Below are 19,376 nucleotides of genomic sequence, written 5' to 3'. Positions count from 1 at the left end.
AAAAAAAAAAAAAAAAAAAGTAACATATTCCATGCACTGGTATAACTTTTGGGAGAAGCAATTTTGATCAAAACTTAAAATGAGCATACTTGTGATCTGGCAATGCAAGCACAAAAGTGCATGAAGATATATTATCATAAGCATGTCTACTGCAATCTAAGGGACTGACCAAATAAAGTATTACATGTCCATAAAATGGAATATTATGAACTTTAAAAAAACAATTAGTGATATAGTGATCTATACGTGCTAACATGGAAAAATACTCAAAGTAAACTGTTTACCCAAAAAAAGGGAAGTTATAGGACACTATATATTATATATAGCATGACTCTATCTGTGTGAAAGAAAGCAGGCAGACAGACCTACATTCATATGTAAGAGAGGAACTTGTAATTTTAAATTTTATATTCTTCTGCATTACTTGAGTTGTTTTTTGTTTTGAGTAGAGATCTCACTCTGTCACCCAGGCTAAGTGCACTGGCATGACCACAAGTTATCGCAGTCTGGACCTCCTGGGTTCAAATGATCCTTCTGCCTCAGCTTCCCTAGTACCTGGGACTACAGGCTTATGCTACCATGCCCAGCTAATTTTTTAATTTTCTGATTTTTTGTAGAGACACAGTCTCACTATGTTGCCTAGGCTAGTCTTGAACTCCTGGACTCAAGCAATCCTCCTGCCTTAGACTTCCAAAGTGCCGGATTACAAACATGAGCCACCGCACTGCCTGAATTTTAAAAATGAGAATGTACTAATTTTAAAAAACTTTTTTAGATAATGAAACTAGTCATTAACAAAATAAAGGGCAGTTCCTACTCAATGAGAGAATAATCTCTTCTCTGACCAGTCTTTCTTTGAAGATCACTGGCCACAAGGACCACATTATGAGATAAGAAAATGCATCCACCGGGCTTTGTGGTTCAGCCTGAAATCCCACGCTTTGCGAGGCCGAGGTGAGCGAAATGCCTGAGACTGAGGGTTCGAGACCCACCTGGGCAACTTGACGAGACCTCATCTCTACAATAAATCAAAAAAAATTAGCCGGGTGTGGTAGCGCACGTCAGTAGTTCCAGCTACTCGGAAGGCAGAGGCGGAAGTCTCGCTGGAGGCCAGCAGGTCAAGGCTGCGGTGGCCAGGAGCGGCCACTGCACTCCAGTCTGGGTAACAGAGTGAGACTCCACCTCAAAAAAAAGAAAATGCATCCCACTGCCAAATAGCTCCAGTCACTAGAAAGCAATTTCTTACAATAAACAGAAATTGCTTTTTCTATCTCTTCCAGCCATCAGTCCTATTTCGAATTTTATCTCTAAAGTGATGCTGTAAAGCATGGTAGCCACTAGCCATGTGTGTCTACTAGGCCCTTAAATGTAGCTAGTCCAAATTCAAATCTGCTGTAAGTATAAAATATATACCAGTTTTTGAACAGATTACACAGAAAGAAATAAATCTTAGGCAAGTGGTTGAAAAAGACTTAAGAGTTATCCCCATGATCCACTCACTGGTAGAAAGCTGACTGCACAGTGAAAAAAAATAAGAACTGAGAGATGAACCTAGAGACACAGAGAATTTAGTAAACAGAAGGAAGGAGTTAGTAAAGGAGCTATTTAAAAATAAAAAGTTTTGGCCGGGCTCGGTGGCTCAGCCTGTAATCCCAGCACTTTGGGAGGCCGAGGTGAGTGGATTGCTTGAGCCCGCGGGCTCAAGACCCGCCTGGGCAACTTGACGAGACCTCATCTCTACAACAAATCAAAAAATTAGCTGGGCGTGGTAGCACGCGCCTGTAGTTCCAGCTACGTGAAGGGCTGAGGCAGAAGGATTGCCGGAGCCCAACAGGTCGAGGCTGCGGTGGCCGGAAGCGGCCACTGCACTCCAGTCTGGGTGACAGAGTGAGACTCCAACTCAAAAAATAAAATAAAATAAAATAAAATAAAATAAAAAGTTTTAGCTGGGCATAGTGGCACGTGCCTGTAGTTCCAGCTACTTGGAAGGCTAAGGCTCATCTAAGCTGTAGTGGCCAGGAGCGTGCCACTGCACTCGAGCCTGGGCAACAGAGTGAGACTCCAACGAAAAAACAAAAACAAAAAAATAAAACGTCTGAGATGAAAGAACCAAAATAGCTATCGTTATGAATAGTTTCAAGGAAATGTTGATGACAAAAAAGAATGAAAACTAAGGACAATAGGTCATCATTAGTGAACTCTTTTTAAAATTCACGGCTACTTTGGTCTAAAAATACCTACCACTGAGTGAAAAAACCAGAGAGGTAGGATATGCAAATACTATTGAGAGAAACTCTAAATGGCTTCAACCTACACAGCCCTTACTTGGCAAGACCTTCTAGAACTGCTGGCAGAAGAGATGACCTCTGGGCCTTCTTCAATATTCGGAAGTAGGTTACAAACACAATATTCAGAGTCTCTGTGTGCTGGCAGAGGAAACAGACAAAAGGACTTTAGGACAACCTGGTATGCTTTCTCCTGAGCGAGCAAGATTATGACTTCAAAGCTCAACCTTCTGTTTCCCTTCCTATACCTCCTCACAACTGAATCTTTGGAACTTTAGCAAAATAAAATGAAGACATACAACCCATGATTTCGTAAAACTAGCACTGATCACATCACAGTTTCTGACAGATCACAAAAATCCCATATCTAAACTTCACAAAACAAATCAACATTCTATAACTACAAGTTGAAACGATAAATGTCCAGGTAAAATTATTTAACCAAACATTTTAAAAGCATAACAGAATGTGAAACTCCTACCAGTTTCAGTTTTTTCTCAGTACTCTCTGAAGCTTCTGCCTCCCGAAGCTCTCTCTCAAGTTTCTCTTCTGCTTTCTTCCACTGAAAATAAATTTTTAAAAAATCTAAGAGTATATATATCACTGAGAGAAAAAAGCAGAGAGGCAGGGTATGTAAATATGATAAAACACTTACAATAATACCAGATACTATCCAAGAATGCAAAGATAAGCAAAAGTAGAAAAGCAAGGAGAGGAAAGATACGAGAGCGAATTAATGATGGAGTCTCCTGGGAGAAAGGCAGAAGAATGAGGCTGGAAAGATAAACAAAGGGGATTCCAACTCTCTCATCAACGGCTTTTTCTTTCAAGAAAAAAAATTAAAGTAAACCTATTAATATTTGCTTATTCTGAATGTAGATACTATTGTCTCCTGTGATTTCAATTAAAATTTTTCAACACAGAAAGATGGAAAGAATGTGCTGAGTCTCAAAACACTTCCTCGTGTTAAATCACTACAACACAGAAGCCAGTCATCAACAGCACTTCCCAACTGCATTCATATACAATGCGTGAAACTGATACTACACAGAAAAATTCAATAAAATATCCAATTTTCCCAATTCCCAACGCTGTAAGAGCAGTAAACAATGGTTGCTGAGTTGCAAGAGGGACAGGGTACAACAGAGGAATGGTTTCCCTCTCTCATGGGAAGTTGTCAAAGAGTTGCCATGTGCTTACTGGGTCTTTGTCTCCCCACCACCTCTGTGTTTGTGCTGTTCCTAACAAAGATCTCCAACCTGTATTAGGATAATATGGTATAAATCATTAAAGTACTTACCTTCATTTGTTTACAACTATTAAGTCTATTTTGGTACTTGTCATGTTTTCAAATTTATTTGACCCATTCGATGATGAATATCCTCAGAAATTTTTTGTTTTCACAAGTAACTTGCTAACTCTTATAAACTGCTTAGAAATGCTTTGAGAAGTGACGATAATGTTGGTGGTGATAGTAACTAGTATTTATAAAGTATGCCCAGTGTTATAAACTCTAAGTGTTCAAAATACATAATCTCTTTAATTCATACTGATCCTGTAAGGTCAGTACTATCATTAGCCCTAGTCAAAAAAAGAGGAAAAAAGAAAAATGTTTCCAAAGTCTCAGTAAATAAGCAGGGAGTTGAAATTACCACCCAGGTTTAAAATACAAACAAAAAAATAAAGAAGATTCAATTAACAGAATCTCACTTTGCTGCCAACTTTTACATGGATGCATCCTTTCTGTTAAGGAAGGAATCTATGTATCTCGATTCTAAATTGATCTAAAAGGCCAAAGGATAAAAGTTAACATGGTAAAAATATCTATTCACCTATTATTGCTCTCTCTGCCAAATCTCTCTTATATCAATATGAATACCAGTTCATATTGATTTAAGAAAACATTTCCGAGCTGGGTGCAGTGGCTCACATCTGTAATCCCAGCACTTTGGGAGGTAGAGACAGTGTGATTGCCTGAGCCCAGGGGTTCGAGACCAGCCTGAGCAACTTGGCGAGACACCTCGTCCCTATAAAAAAATCAAAACCAGCCGGGCTCGGTGGCTCAGCCTGTAATCCCGCGCCTTTGGGAAGCTGAGGTGGATTGCCTGAGTCTGCGGGTTCGAAACCCGCCTGGGCAGTGAGACCTCATCTCTACAATAAATCAAAAAAAATCAGCCGGGCGTGGTAGCGCATGCCTGTAATTCTGGCTACTTGGAAGGCTGAGACGGAAGGATCGCCGGAGCTCAGCAGGTCGAGGCTGTGGTGGCTCCGGTGGCCGGGAGCGGCCACTGCACTCCAGTCTGGGCGACAGAGTGAGACTCCAACTCAAAAAAAAAAAAAAATCAAAACCTTCGCCAAGTGTGGTGGCACATCCTTTAGCCCCAGCAGGAGGCTGAGACAAGAGGATTGCCTGAGCCCAGAAGTTTGAGGCTGCACTGAACACTGAACTCCAGCCTGTGCAACAGAGTGCGATCCAGACTCAAAAAAAAAAAAACATTTCTCTGCAGTATCTGAGAAAAATAAAATCATTGTATTTCAAAATCTTGGTATTTATGATTTACCTATTATTTTTACCTACACTATGATTTTAAGCTAAGATCAAATAAAACAACAAAATATTTAAATGAATCAAAAAGGAAAATAAGTCAAACCTTTCTCTGCATTCTTGAAAGAGTTTTTCTCTTCTCCTTGAAAGTCATGAACTTTTTTGGTTTATTAATGTCCTCTGTATCTTTTTTCAGTTCTACTTCTTTTATTCTTAGGCACAAAAATGTTCTTAACATCTAACATAGAATAAAAAACACACACAAATACACAGCTTAATATGTATACTGTCCTAAAAAAAACCTTATATAAAAGATAAGCATTCAACAATGTTATTTCCTTCATTCATGAAAAAAAAAAAACTTTGAAATATCTCATCACATTTTATAGAAAGTTATTTTTGCTAGTCATCAAATAGTTTGAGCATAGGGAAGGACACTAATAAATACACATAAAGGACATTAGTAAATACTAGCTAAATACACAAAAAACATTATTTGCAATATAATGAATATAAACATGACCTGGCATTGGTAGATAAGATTATGAAGGGTAACCGGTCTTGGTGGCTCAGCCTGTAATCCCTCACTTTGGGAGGCTGAGGTGAGTGGACTGCCTGAGCCCGCGGGTTCAAAACCCACCTGGGCAACTTGGTGAGGCCTTACCTCTACAATAAATCAAAAATCAGTGAGGCGTGGTAGCGCACGCCTGTAGTTCCAGCTACTTGGAAGGCTGCAGCGGAAGGATCGCCGGAGTCCAGCAGGTAGAGGCTGCGGTGGCCGGGAGCGGCCACTGCACTCCAGTTTGGGCGACGGAGTGAGACTCCAACTCAAAAAAAAAATTTTAAAAATAAAAAAGATTATGAAGGGTAAACTAGCAAGAAAAAGGTCTGGACCAGCATGGGAGGAGGAGAGACAAAGCTGAGGGGCCCAGTCACCAGAGGTTGATTCAGGAGGTCTGAAATAGAGCCCCAGAATTTGCATTTCTACTTCCCAGCTGATATTGGTGCACAAGCAGTAAGAACTACTGCTTTAAGCCATTCAAAAATTCTGAAACTAATTTGGAAGTTGGTGTTTTGTCTATTATAACAACCATTATCATATTCAAAGAAAAAGAAAAAAACGGAGTTTAAAATCCTACACTTTCTCTGGAAGAAACTACCCTATTGACCTCCTGTGGGCACAGCAGCACCCCCGGAATAAAACATTGAGAACTACAGGTTTGTATTATTTTGATGTTCCAATACGCACATTTAGAAGAAGACAGTATTTTGGATTACAAGGTTAAAAGCACAGAATGAAAATGAGGAATATAACCAAAGGCATCAAGAGTGAACCTGAAGTTATTTTAGGTATCAAAAGATCAATTTTGAGTATTTTGTACTTATTCTATGTGCTCATAAAATATCACTCATCAATGAAAAATGCTTCTAAATGTAAGTAGAATAAAAGCATCACTAAAATTAACATGATTCCCTATAGCTGAGTTTTATGCTCGAGCCTTATTATCTGATCACATTACAATTCTGAGTAAAAGTTCTAAATTGTTTTTTTTTGTTTATGCCCAATGTTTATAATTTTAGTGATTCAACTGAAATAACCAATTTTAAAGACTAAAAAGGATATAATGGCAAAGGAAGACTATGAAATCAGGAAATAAAACAGCAGAAAATATCAGTTCAACAACCAAAATTATATCACTGAAAATAAATAAAAAATATTTAAGACCCAAATGAAGAAAACTATAAAATTTCACTAAAAATGGCAATATATACGAAAAATCAATTCTATAAATATCTTAATTCTCCATAATTAATCTATACGTGAATCAATTCCAATCATATTCTCTGTGTGGACTATTTCAGGAGAAGGAAGTAAAAAACATTATAAATTCCATCTGGAGTAATATACAAAAATATATAAAAATATTTTAGAGAAAAAAGAATGGTCTGTGTCTTTACCATTTATGCCCATGCTGATCAGTATTATCCTACCAGATATTCAAATATACTACAGATATAAGACTCCAATAATTAAACAGAATTTTAAATCAGTACACAAAAAGGTAGTGACAAGCTGGGCATGGTGGCTCACAACTGTAATCCCAGCACTTTGGGAGGCAGAGGTGAGAGGATTGCCTGAGGTCAGGGGTTTGAGACCAGTCTGGGCAACTTGGTGAGACTTCATCTCTACAATAAATCAAAAAAATTAGCTAGGCGTGGTGGCACATGCCTGTAGTTTGAGCTACTTGGAAGGCTGAAGTGAAAGGGTTGCCTGAGCCCAGCAGTTCGAGGCTGTGGTGGCTTTGAGCATGCCATTGCACTCCAGCCTAGGTAGCATAATGAGACTTCGACTCAAAAAACAAACAAACAAGTGACAGAATATAACTGGCTGTCCATTTTAAATACATACATTGTAAATATTTAATGTATGTTAGACTACATATAAAATACATATTCAATATATACATTAAATCTATACCTATACCACACAAAGATGTCAACTGGCTTAAATATTTAAATATAAAAATTAAAATAAAAAATCTGTAAGGAGACGATGTATAAATCTTGGAATTGAGGAGACTCTATTCATAACAAAAATGCAGCCTCATATATAAGGCTCAATACAAAATTAAAGGTAGAATAACAAAGAGAAAACTCTGCAATCTATGCAACAGAGTTAATATTCTTACTATGTAATGTAAGCTACTACACAGACAGTTTTGTTTCTTTTGTTACTATTTTATCCTCAGGAACTAGAATAATGCCTGGTACACAGCAAATATTTATGGAAATGAGTATATATTCAAAAAATTATCACAAGTCATTAAGAAAGACAAAAACTTGAGGAGAGAAATTGGCAAATAATACAAACAGGCAAAACATTCAAATGAGTAATAAATGAATAGCAGGATCAAAACCTCACTAATAAAGATGCACAAATAAGTATACATGCAACACATATAACTTTCCACAAGTCTAACAAAGATGAAATGGTAACATTCTGCTTGGTAGTAGGGAAATGACCTCCACATCCCTAGCAGGAAGTAAGTGAGCAGATGTTTTGGGATGACAGGTTGGCATTCTCTCTCAAGTGAGTAAATGTGATTACTGTTAGACTCAGTATCTACACTTCAAAATTTTAATTCACAGAATACTCACACAATACGAAAAAATAATATGGCCAAAATGCTCTCTTTAACACTGACTGTAACAGCCAAAAATTTAGAAACAACTCAGTTGTCCATCAAGTAGGCAGCTATACATTCATGTAATAGAATACTATGGTAGATATAGAAAGAGGGGAATAATATAGGAACTAAATATAAGTTCACAATATATAAAATGAAAACAATTCCAAAGCAGTTTTCACAGCATAAATCCATTTGCTATTTTAAAATACAAGCAAGTATATATACCTATATCTGCATGGAAAACATCAAGGATACATACCAAACTGTTAACAGTGCTTACAAGTTAAGGAGCTTGAGTGCTTTTCACTTTATACCCTTCTATAAACAATAAATTTCTCATAACCATTGAAAATTAACTTTGTAGTTTAAAAACAAATAAAATGCAATGTAAGAAAAGAAAGGCTTACCTCTGGTCTAACTTCATAATTTCTGCCCTTCACAAAACCAGAAATCACTTTAATTACACCAAGAGAAGCTTGGCCTAATTTATCTTGTTTAAAGAGTTTCTTTACTGCCTCACAACACATTTCAGATATCTGAAAAATAAAATGTCACACTAAATCAATGTTTGTTGTCAACCTCAGCAATACTGACATTTTGGGGAAGATGATTACTTGTTGCAGAGGGCTGTCCTGTGTGTTACAGAATGTTAAAAGCCTCCCTGGCTGTTATCTACCAGATGCCAGTTATTAACACTACCACACAGGACAATAAAAAATGTCTGCAAATACTGCCTAATCTTCCCGGGGGGCAAACCTGCCTCCTGTCGAGAACCACTGCACTAAACATGTTCAAATACTTTTCTTTTTTTTTCTGGGTTGGAGCCTCACTCTGTCATCCAGGTTGGAGTGCAGTAGCACACTCAAAGGCCCCGTAGCCTCGGCCTGCTGGGTTCAGGCGATCCCTCCACCTCAGCCTTCCAAGTAGCTATAACTACAGGTGCACGTCACCATGCCCAACTGGTTTTTTGATTGACTGCAGAGACGAGGTCTGGCCACGTTGTTCAAGCTGGTCTCGAACCCCGGGACTCAGGCAATCCTCTTGCCTCCACCTTCCAAAGTGCTGGGATTACAGGTGTGAGCCACCAGAGCCAGTCAAATAATTTTCTTTTTTCGAGTTGAAGTCTCTCTCTGTTGCCCAGGCTGGAGTGCAGTGGCACACCCACAGCCACCCCAGCTTCGACCTGCTGGGCTCTGGTGATCCTCCGCCTCAGGCTTCGAAGGAGTCTAAACTACAGGCGTGAGCTACCACACCCAGCTAATTTTTTATGTATTTTAGAGAAGAGGTTTCGCCCAGTTGCCCGGCTGGTCTCGGACCGTGGACTCAGGTAATCCACTTGCCTCGGCCTCCCAAAGTGCTGGGATGACAGGCTGAGCCACCAAGCCAGGCTCAAATAATTTTCTTAAAGAAACAGTGCTTAATAAATTGACAATGTTTTACCAATAAGTAACAACTCCAACAGAATTCTGTGAGAAAAAAATATTACACACTGTATAATTTTCGGTTAAGGACAACAGGACAAACAATAATCATTTAGAACAACCCACCGATTTTGACACATCATTCATGAGAGGGACAATCAATACGATGATGTTGTTGTGAAAGTTAAAATGAGGCAGTGTCACCAACAGCTCACACAGGCTTTTCACAGCCACCTCTGCCAGTCCTTTGTATGCCTTTAAGGAAACTACGTTACTTTTCTTCAGTTTCCTTTGCTTCCAATCTAATAAAAAGAAAACTGTAGTTACTCACTAGCCCATTTATCAAAACTTAAAGTCATTGGTTTTCTTTTACAATAAATGTGTACCTTACCACACACACACAACTTTAAAAATAAAACTTCATAATGGTTCGATCTGCTTAGAAAAAACTCAATATGGAAGCTACTAGCCGCACATGAGCAGCAATTAAGCATATGAAATGTGGCCATATTTTGCCGGGTGCAGTGGCTCAAGCCTGTAGTCCCAACACTTTGAGAGGCCAAGGTGAGGGGGTTCCTGAGCCCACGCACGGGTTCAAAAATGGCTTGGGCAACCTGGCAAGACCAATAAATCAAAAACTTAGCCAGGCATGGTAGTGTGTGCCTGTAGTTCCAGCTACTTGGAAGGCTGAGGTGGAAGGATCACCTGAGCCCTGCAGGTCAACGCTGGGGTGACCATGAGCATGCCACTGCACTCCAGCCTGGCTGACAGAGTGAGACTCCAACTCAAGAAAAAAAAAGAAATGTGGTCAGTCCATATTAAGATCTGTTGTAAGTATAAAATAAACACTAAAATTTGAACTTAGCACCAAAGAAAAGAGAATGTAAGACACCTAATTTTTAAAACTGCTTACATGAGGAAATGATATTTTGAATATATGTAACTCACTATTAAAATTAGTATCACTGCTTTTTTCCCCCAAAATGACATATATACATGTTATATTTCTGTTGGACACTGCTGGTCTACACAAAGCTCTCAGGCCCTTCCAAAGGGTTCAGAAATTAAAAAAAAAAAAAGAAAAAGTTCCAAGCCCTATCGTTGGGAGAACAAATGCTATTAAGTTCCAGTTGGACACCAGAATACAGAGCAATAACCACGCCACTCACCCCACCCAGCTACTTGTCACCCACTTCCTTTCATGCCCTTATCAAGTCAACAGGATTTAGCACTCCTGTTCCAGCTGAAAGCAATTAGATGATCCTTAGTAAATGATCCCCCTTAGGTCAATGAAAGCACCTGGCCTAGGCAACTGACTCCCTTCACCATTCATACCCCAACTTGTTCTATGTCCTTCCTTTTCCAAAGAAAAAGAAGAGTTTAAGAGTTTATCATCTCAAATAATTGACTCATAAGTACATTTTCAAAGTACTCAAGCATCCATTTCAAGTTATCCCTGACTATCAAGCCTCCAAATAAAAAACAGAATAAATCGCAACTGTTCATAAATTCAATAAAAATACAAGTATTATTAGGTAAAAGACTGCAGTAACAATAATGCTAAACAGCTGATAAAATATAATAGCAAGTATATGCTGGGCACAGTTCTAAGCGCTTTATGTATCTATAAATTCAATTACTTCTCTCACAATAATCCCATGAGGTTTTATTATTCCCATGGTATAGACAGAAACACTGAGGTACAGAAAAACTCTAAGTTTCCCATCACACAAGTAGTACACAGTGGAGCCAGGATTTGAACCAACGAAGTCTGACTCTAGACTCTGTTCCTAACCATACACTATATTTGCCTCTCACTACACACCACAGAACACTGCACAGAATTAACTACATGATCAAGTCTGCATGTTGCATTTTTTTTTTTAAAGGATGGGATCTTGCTATGTTGCCCAAGCTAGTTTTGAACTCCTGACCACAACCAATCCTCCCACCATGGTCACTCAAATTGCTGAGATTACAGGCGTGAGCCACCACACCTAGCCATGTTACATACTTGAAAACTATGTTTAATATACCTTTAACCATTTGCTCCAGATTTTCCAAATAAAATTTGTACTGGCTAACCAGGCCTTCTTCAAACTCTCTTAACTTCTGGGTTTCTTTTCGGGTCTGAAAAGACCAAAAAGATCAATCATTTTTAAATCAGAATATTAAAGCCCAAACATTAGTACACAAAATGCATGCCGAGTAGAAGCCCAGTGCCGTAAAGATACAAAACAAAAAAGCCCGTTTCTCCCATCTCCAGTTCTCCAAAATTTCAACTTATTCTATATAGCAATTATATCTAGCATTACCTTGGTAGATTTTTCTGCTTCTGTGAGGGGCCGAATTTTATATGAAGGAGTAATGTCTTTAAATAACTCCATCAGAGAAATGATCACCAGCTTTCGAACAGTAACAGCCACATCAGGATCCTGCTCCATCAGCATGGAACGTAATTCTTTCAATTTTTTAATCTGTTAAACAAATAACTTTTAAGGTAAAACAATTATAGCAAAACAATTACAAACAAAATACAACAGGCCATATCTGGCACATAGAATTCACACAATGACTCAGACTAATCAAGCAACACAGAACTCCAGACACTGCTGACTTTACCAGCAGATAAATCACTGAGGTTATAAGGTAATCGCATCCTTGTTATATAGTTAGAAAAATACAGACTTTTTATAAAGTAGTTTAACTTTGTTAAATAACCTAGTTTTAAAAGTTATTTTTTATTAGGTTTTCTAAGACACATATGTCCTATTTTTCCCAAAATATTTTTCAGAATATATTCAAATGTTATATATATCAATCAAATATATATATATATATATTGAGTTGGAGTCTCACTCCGTCACCCAGGCTGGAGTGCAGTGGCACCCTCACGTCCACCTCAGCATCAACCTACAGGGCTCAGGCAATCCTTCCGCCTCTACCCTCCAAATAGCCAGAACTACAGGTGCACGCTACCATGCCCGACTAATTTTTGATTTATTGTAGAGACAAGGTCTCACCAAGTTGCCTGGGCTGGTCTCAAACCCATGGCCTAGGTAATCCACTCGCCTCGGCCTCCCAAAGTGCTGGGATTACAGGCTGAGCCACTGAGCGTGGTCTCAATCAAATATATTAATCATATATAAATGCAAGATAGCCACACTAACTTTAAATTCAACAAGACACATATAAAGAAAATTTCTATGATGTAATGCAGAAGTAAAAAATTGGTTTCAACAAGATTGCTCTGATGAACTATTACTACTACTCTGAGAAGCAAGATTCTGGTTGCTTAGGAATGTTTACCACAGCTGGTAGTAGGACATGTATGCCACCAACATTTGTCATCCCTAAATTGTGAGAAACGAGCATAGGCTCCAGAGCAGAAGATCTAGGTTCCAATATAGTGGCTGTTAAAATCGGGAACAAATCCTTGGATTTTTTTCCAGCTATAAAGTGAGATCAACAGTTCTTATGTCTAAGGTAGTATAACGATTAAACGAGATGATACTAGTAAAAAAGATCCCAAATCCCACTCCTGATTCTGCTCTAGATCTTCCCCTCACCTCATTAGAAAAGGACAACTACAACTCCAAAGCATACCCACATAAAACTTTTCGATAGCCGGGCTCGGTGGCTCAGCCTGTAATTCCAGCACTTTGGGAGGCTGAGATGAGTGGATTGCCTGAGCCCGCGGGTTCAAGACCCACCTGAGCAACTTGGCAAGACCTCATCTCTACAATAAACCAAAAATTAGCCGGGCGTGGTAGCGCGCACCTGTAGTTCCAGCTACTCGGAAGGCTGAGGCAGAAGGATCGCCGGAGCCCAGCAGGTCGAGGCTGCAGTGGCCGAGAGCAGCCACTGCACTCCAGTCTGGGCGACAGAGTGAGACTCCAACTCAAAAAAAAAAAAAAAAAAATTTTTTTCAATACAGAATCTATTTTATCATTCAATAAACAAATGCTTATCATAGTAAGATGCTGGGGACAGCAACATAACAATCACGGTATCACTTTATATGACTTCATGCATATTTTACGACTTAATCCTCACAACAAAGCATTGAAAGAGAGACCATTCTCTTTGTAGAGATGAAGAGACTGACTCTTGGGTAAAATAACTTACCCGAAGTCTCACTGATAGTACTCAGCAAGGCCAAGACTGAATCTCCGGTTTCTTAAGTTCATGTGTTCTACACAAACATCACTACTTCTACCACATATACATGGTGCAATGAGGATTCACTGTAACTCTAGCTCTGGTTCCCTTAAAACATTTTCCACTTAAAAATACACCCGAAATAACGTCACTGATTTCTATGTAATATTTTCCTTATTAAAAACTCTACGACGCGGGTTCGAGACCCTCCTGGGCAGCAAGACCTCATCTCTACACTAAATCAAAAAATCAGCCAGGTGTGGTAGCGCATGCCTGTAATTCCGGCTACTCGGAAGGCTGAGGCGGAAGGATCGCTGGAGCCCAGCAGGTGAGGCTGCGATGGCCAGGAGCGGCCACTGCACTCTAGTCTGGGCGACCAAGTGAGACTCCAACTCAAAAAAAAAAAACAAAAAAAAAACAACAAACTCTATGATAGCCAGGCTTGGTGGCTCAGCTTGTAATCCCGCACCTTGGAAGGCTGAGGTGAGTGGATTGCCTGAGCCTGCGGGTTCGAGACCCGCCTGGGCAACTTGGCGAGACCTCATCTCTACAATAAATAAATAAATAAATAAAATCAGCCGGGCGTGGTAGCACGCGCCTGTAGTTCCAGCTCCTTGGAAAACTGAGGCAGAAGGATCGCCGGAGCCCAGCAGGTCGAGGCTGCGATGGCCGGAGCGGCCACTGCACACCAGTCTGGGCGACAGAGTGAGACTGCAACTCAAAAAAGAAAAACTCTAGATAAGTAAGTCAGGCAAATTCACAAGCAGGTTCCTCCTCCCTCATATAATTAATTTTTATAGACTTAACCACTTTTAGAGTTATAATACCTCCAACATTGTCATTTGAAGATGAAAATAAGATCCAGCAAGTTTAAGTACTTTTTCTAAGATCACGAAATAAGCTCAAAGGACTAAGCTAAGATTCTGTCTTACTCTCTTATTCTAACTCAGTTACTATGTTTAGCTAATTAGTTTCCTTTTAGTTTATGCTTATAGGTAACAAGAGAATTGTAATACATCAGAAATTTACACCATATCCAATATAAAGAGCCTAAAGAAATTAATACTACCAGCCGGGCTCAGTGGCTCAGACTGTAATCACATGCCTTTGGGAGGCTGAGGTGAGTGGATTGCCTGAGCCCACGGGTTCGAGACCCGCCTGGGCAGCGAGACCTCATCTCTACAATAAAAAAAAAAATCAGCCAGGTGTGGTAGCGCATGCCTGTAATTCCGGCTACTTGGAAGGCTGAGGCATTAGGATCGCCGGAGTCCAGCAGGTGAGGCTGCGGTGGCCGGGAGCGGCCATTGCACTCCAGTCTGGGCGACCGAGTGAGACTCCAACTCAAAAAAAAAAATACTACCTACATTACTTTCTGGATCTGATAATATGGCAGATGCCAAGGCTGCAATATGCATTTTCTTTTCTTGCAGTTTCTTCTTTCTCTCAATGAAATGTTCTTCAATGGTCAGCTCTCGAATGGGTTCTTCAATGATTTCTAAAACAGAATGGATTTTCCTTTAAAAATTCCTTCATTTATAAGTATCCAAAAACCTTAGTAAGATACTCTTTTTATAGTAATAATAAATTATAATGATTACAGCTAAGAATTTTGTATTTATTATCATTCCTTCAACAATCATTTAAGCCAGGTTCTATCACTGGGCCCACTGGATTCCCAGGCAGTCTGACTCTAAACTTTTCTCTATTCTTAACTTCTATGCTAATAAATCCACAATAATACATGTTAATTAAGGTAAAGGACAATCGGTCTTTTTTTCTTTTAGGTACAAAGTATTCTCCTTTGTTTTCAACATTATATGTTACCGTGAACTACACAAAACATGTTCACTCAAGGAAATTCATAAGGAATTAGATTTAACAAACATGAGCATACTGTGTAATAAGCCCATGAAGGATGACTACAAACAGTCCAATAGTTGGCCTGTAATCTCGTTTTTTATTAATAAGGTCTGCTAAGTGAAAGTAAAATGTCACCCGCTTGTTCTCTCACAAATTCTAAACTAATAAAGTTTCAAACAACAAAATTTGTTCTTTCAGCTTAACTCTGATTAGTTAAAACTGTTCTAGATGTTAGAAACTCACACTTAACTACCTAAAACACATAGAGGCCAGGTGTGGTGGCTCACGCCTATAATTTCAGCACTTAAGGGAGGCCAAGGTGGAAAGATCACTTGAGTCCCAGGAGTTCAAGACCAGCCTGGGCAACATAGCTAGACCTCATCTATACAAAAAAAAAAATTAGCTGGGGCATGGTAGTGCACACCTGTAGTCCTAACTGCTCAGGAGGCTGAGGTGGAAAGATCACGGGAGCCCTGGAGATCAAGGCAGTGGTGAGTTGTTACAGTGCCACTGCACTCCGGCCTGGGAGGCTTAGTGAGATTCCACCTCAAAAAAATAAAACAAAATAAAATAAAAATAACATACAATTAAGTAAAACACATAAAAATATAACTGTGCTGAGAACAAACCAGGATGACTTCACACTACAGAACCATTTTTATAATTTAAAGTCAAACAAGCGAATAGTTATTTGTATGTAGGTCCTTCTCTTACAATTAAAATGAATTCAGAAGTCATTAGCAAGACTGCATGCATAACTAGATATTACAAATATATTGTGTACATTTTTCTTTCTTTCTTTTTTTTTTTTTGGAGTAGGAGATTCTCTGTTGCCCAGGCTGGAATGTAGTGGCATGCTCAAAGCCACCACAGCCTTGACCTGCTGGGCTCAGGTGATCCTTCCAAGTAGCTGGAACTACAGGAATGCGCCAGCACACTCTGCTAGCTTTCCTTGATTTATTGTAGAGACAAGGTCTCACCAAGTTGTCGGCTGGTCTCGAACCCCTGGTCTCAAGCAATCCTCTCACCTCCGCCTCCCAAAGTGCTGGGATTACAGGCATGAGCCACCAGGTCTGGCACATTTTTCCATAATAATAATTTTTTTTTTTTTTGAGTTGGAGTCTCACTCTGTCACCCAGACTGGAGTGCAGCGGCCGTTCCCAGCCACCGCAGCCTCGACCTGCTGGGCTCCGGTGATCCTTCTACCTCAGCCTTCCAAGTAGCTGGAACCACAGGTGCGTGCCACCATGCCCGGCTAATTTTTGATTTATTATAAAGATGAGGCCTCACCAAGTTGCCCAGGTAGGTCTCGAACCTGCAGGCTCAGGCAATTCACTTACCTCAGCCTCCCAAAGCGCGGGATTACAGGCTGAGCCACTGAGCCCAGCTATTAAAAATTATTTTTTTGAAAGAATCAAAATCTATAAGGTGAAGCTTTCAAATGTGGAAAAATGTTCAAAATGACCTTGAAATGAGTACTCCAAAATGCACCTTCCTGATATTATCTAAAATTAACTCACATTTAATGCTATGCAAAAGAATGCAATTCTCAATGAGCAATTCAGTAACCACAAAGACCATCCCATTACCTTCTTCGAGGTCACTCTCCTCCTCTTGATCCTCTTCATCTTTGTTACTGTCAGAAACTAAACAGAAAATATGTGTATTAACACCATGATAACATATGTAAGTGGTGAAACTACAAAGAAAAGCAAGAAAGCGATTACTATAAAACTCAAGATAGTAATTACTCATGTGGAAAGAGCAATTAGTGACTGAGGGGAGCACAAGGGAGGCTTCTGGATGCCAGCAGTACCTGCTTTTTGCCTGGATGGTAGTTTTATGGGTGTGTGCTTTGTGACAAGCCATGTAACTTTACATCTTTGATTTCTGCATTTTTCTATTTCACACAAAAATTTTTTAAAGAAGGCTAATCAAGGGTAGTTAATATGCTCTAATTTCAGAAACAATAAAGGTTGATAAAACAAACTCTTTAAAACCACCTGAACCTTGTAGTTTCAGTTGTCCTCACAGTACAAATGAAGACCTGAGATAATCACCCGTAGTTATGGCCAAAATCACCAAACTTATTTTGTAGACACAGGTAAACATCAAAATAAAATTAACTTTTGAATGAAAATACATGATACGCAAGGAGCTAAAACGTTAATGAGTACACTAGCTGATTAGACTCACCTGGCTTCTCCCTGGTCTGTGGGATTATACCACTTTGATCTTTGATAGGAAGCAAATGAATCAGTTCCTTCTCTGGTGCAGTTTGCAGAGTTCTTGGTATTTTTTCATATTTATCTATAATGTGCTCGTGCTTTCGTTTCTTGACATGAACAGGCTCACTGCAGGAAAAAAAATTCAATTTTCAGTCAATATATTTTAAAAAGGTACCTATCTTTATTTATTTATTTATTTTTAACAAATTTTATTAGCGAGTAAAAGGAAGAAAGAAGATTCATGGCAAAAAGATCTACCATGGGCAAGTTTTTCAAAGAAGAAAAACCACCCTACCTATCATTTTGAAATTACAGAAAAAACCACCATCCAACCTTCAATAGGTGTAAAGATAACACCTGGGTCAGTGCCTGACACACAGCAGACATCAAATAGCAAATGAAGAAATGAACTGGGTAAACAGTCTGCCACAAAGACTCCAACTTTGGCCACATCTAGTTCCCCTTTAGATGCAAAATAAAGGTGAAAGTTTCAGCAGATTATTATTATTTTTTTTTTTTAGTTGGAGTCTCACTCTGCCACCCAGACTGGACTGCAGTGGCATGCTCCCGGCCACCACAGCCTCGACCTGCTTGGCTCTGGTGATCCTTCCCCCTCAGCCTTCCAAGTAGCTGGAACTACAGGTGTGCGTTAACACACCCAGCTAATTTTTGATTTATTGTAGAGATGAGGTCTCGCCAAGTTGCCGAGGTGGGTCTCGAACCCGCGGGCTCAAGCAATCCACTCACCTCAGCCTCCCAAAGTGCGGGATTACAGGCTGACCCACTGAGCCCGGCTTCAGCAGATTATTTTTGAAGAACATTCCACAAAGCCAAGGGTGACTGTTTCTTTTGCTCTCCCAAAGTCTTTCAGAGCATAGCACAGATTTTGAGTCAAAAAGATTTAAGTTTAAATTTCAAATCCCTGTGATTGGAGGAAGTTTCAGTTTACTCTCTGGAAATGGGAAAAAGACCTACCTAATAGAGTAAGGAAGATTAAGTGAGATCACAGGTACAAGGAACTCAGGACTATTTTGCCAATGCCTCAAACTGAGAAGAACATTCTTCTACCATTCACTCTATTTCACTACTCGGATTAAAAAACAGATGTATACCAGATAAAATCAGCTTGTTTTACACAGGAACTTCCCTTATTTAGAAAATGAACTGAATAATAGTTAATTCTTTGTAAAAATTGTGCTGAGCCAAACATCTTGAACTCACCACCGAAATAAAACCAGAACCAAGTTTTTAAAAGTGAAAGGATGTGAATGACTAAAACACTAAGTATTACCTAGAAGAAAGATCTCTCGTGAGAAAAGATGCTCTTTGCCCCAAATCCTTCATTAACTGTAAGTCATCTTCATCCATCATATCTAAAGGAAGGGCTTCCTCTTCTTCCTCCTCTTCCCTCTCAATCCTTTTACCTGTATCACACACACACACACACACACACACACAAATCAGAAACAAGTATTAAACATGCAGAACTCTCTGTATTTTGAGTCTACAACAGGAATAGCCTATGTTTTCTAGTATGTCAGTTCAGTGTTTCTAAACAAGCACTACTGACATGCTGGGCAGGATAATTCTTTGCTGTACTGGGGTGTTCTGAGCTATGAAAAATGCTAGTTGGGCTCGGTGGCTCAGCCTGTAATCCCACGCTTTGGGAGGCTGAGGTGAGTGGA

General features: G+C 39.4%; 1 protein-coding gene across 1 annotated transcript in view; it reads right to left on the bottom strand.

The window, feature by feature from the left end:
• Positions 1-19,376, bottom strand: part of NOC3L (NOC3 like DNA replication regulator) — a 32,470-nt gene that overhangs the window by 9,879 nt on the left and 3,215 nt on the right. The window contains exons 3-13 of the mRNA XM_008074583.2: positions 18,983-19,115; positions 17,660-17,817; positions 17,053-17,109; positions 14,968-15,098; positions 11,758-11,919; positions 11,479-11,572; positions 9,569-9,744; positions 8,429-8,557; positions 4,937-5,068; positions 2,767-2,847; positions 2,326-2,426 (exon numbers count right to left, since the gene is read on the bottom strand). Coding sequence (XP_008072774.1) covers positions 2,326-2,426; positions 2,767-2,847; positions 4,937-5,068; positions 8,429-8,557; positions 9,569-9,744; positions 11,479-11,572; positions 11,758-11,919; positions 14,968-15,098; positions 17,053-17,109; positions 17,660-17,817; positions 18,983-19,115 — 1,354 coding nt within the window. The remainder of the gene's footprint in view (positions 1-2,325; positions 2,427-2,766; positions 2,848-4,936; positions 5,069-8,428; positions 8,558-9,568; positions 9,745-11,478; positions 11,573-11,757; positions 11,920-14,967; positions 15,099-17,052; positions 17,110-17,659; positions 17,818-18,982; positions 19,116-19,376) is intronic.

This window comes from Carlito syrichta, unplaced genomic scaffold, assembly GCF_000164805.1.
Source record: "Carlito syrichta isolate Samal-C Ts95f unplaced genomic scaffold, Tarsius_syrichta-2.0.1 Scaffold316493, whole genome shotgun sequence".
NCBI lineage: Eukaryota > Metazoa > Chordata > Mammalia > Primates > Tarsiidae > Carlito > Carlito syrichta.
Note: the sequence above shows the minus strand (reverse complement) of the source record. Positions and strands in the feature narration are given on the sequence as shown.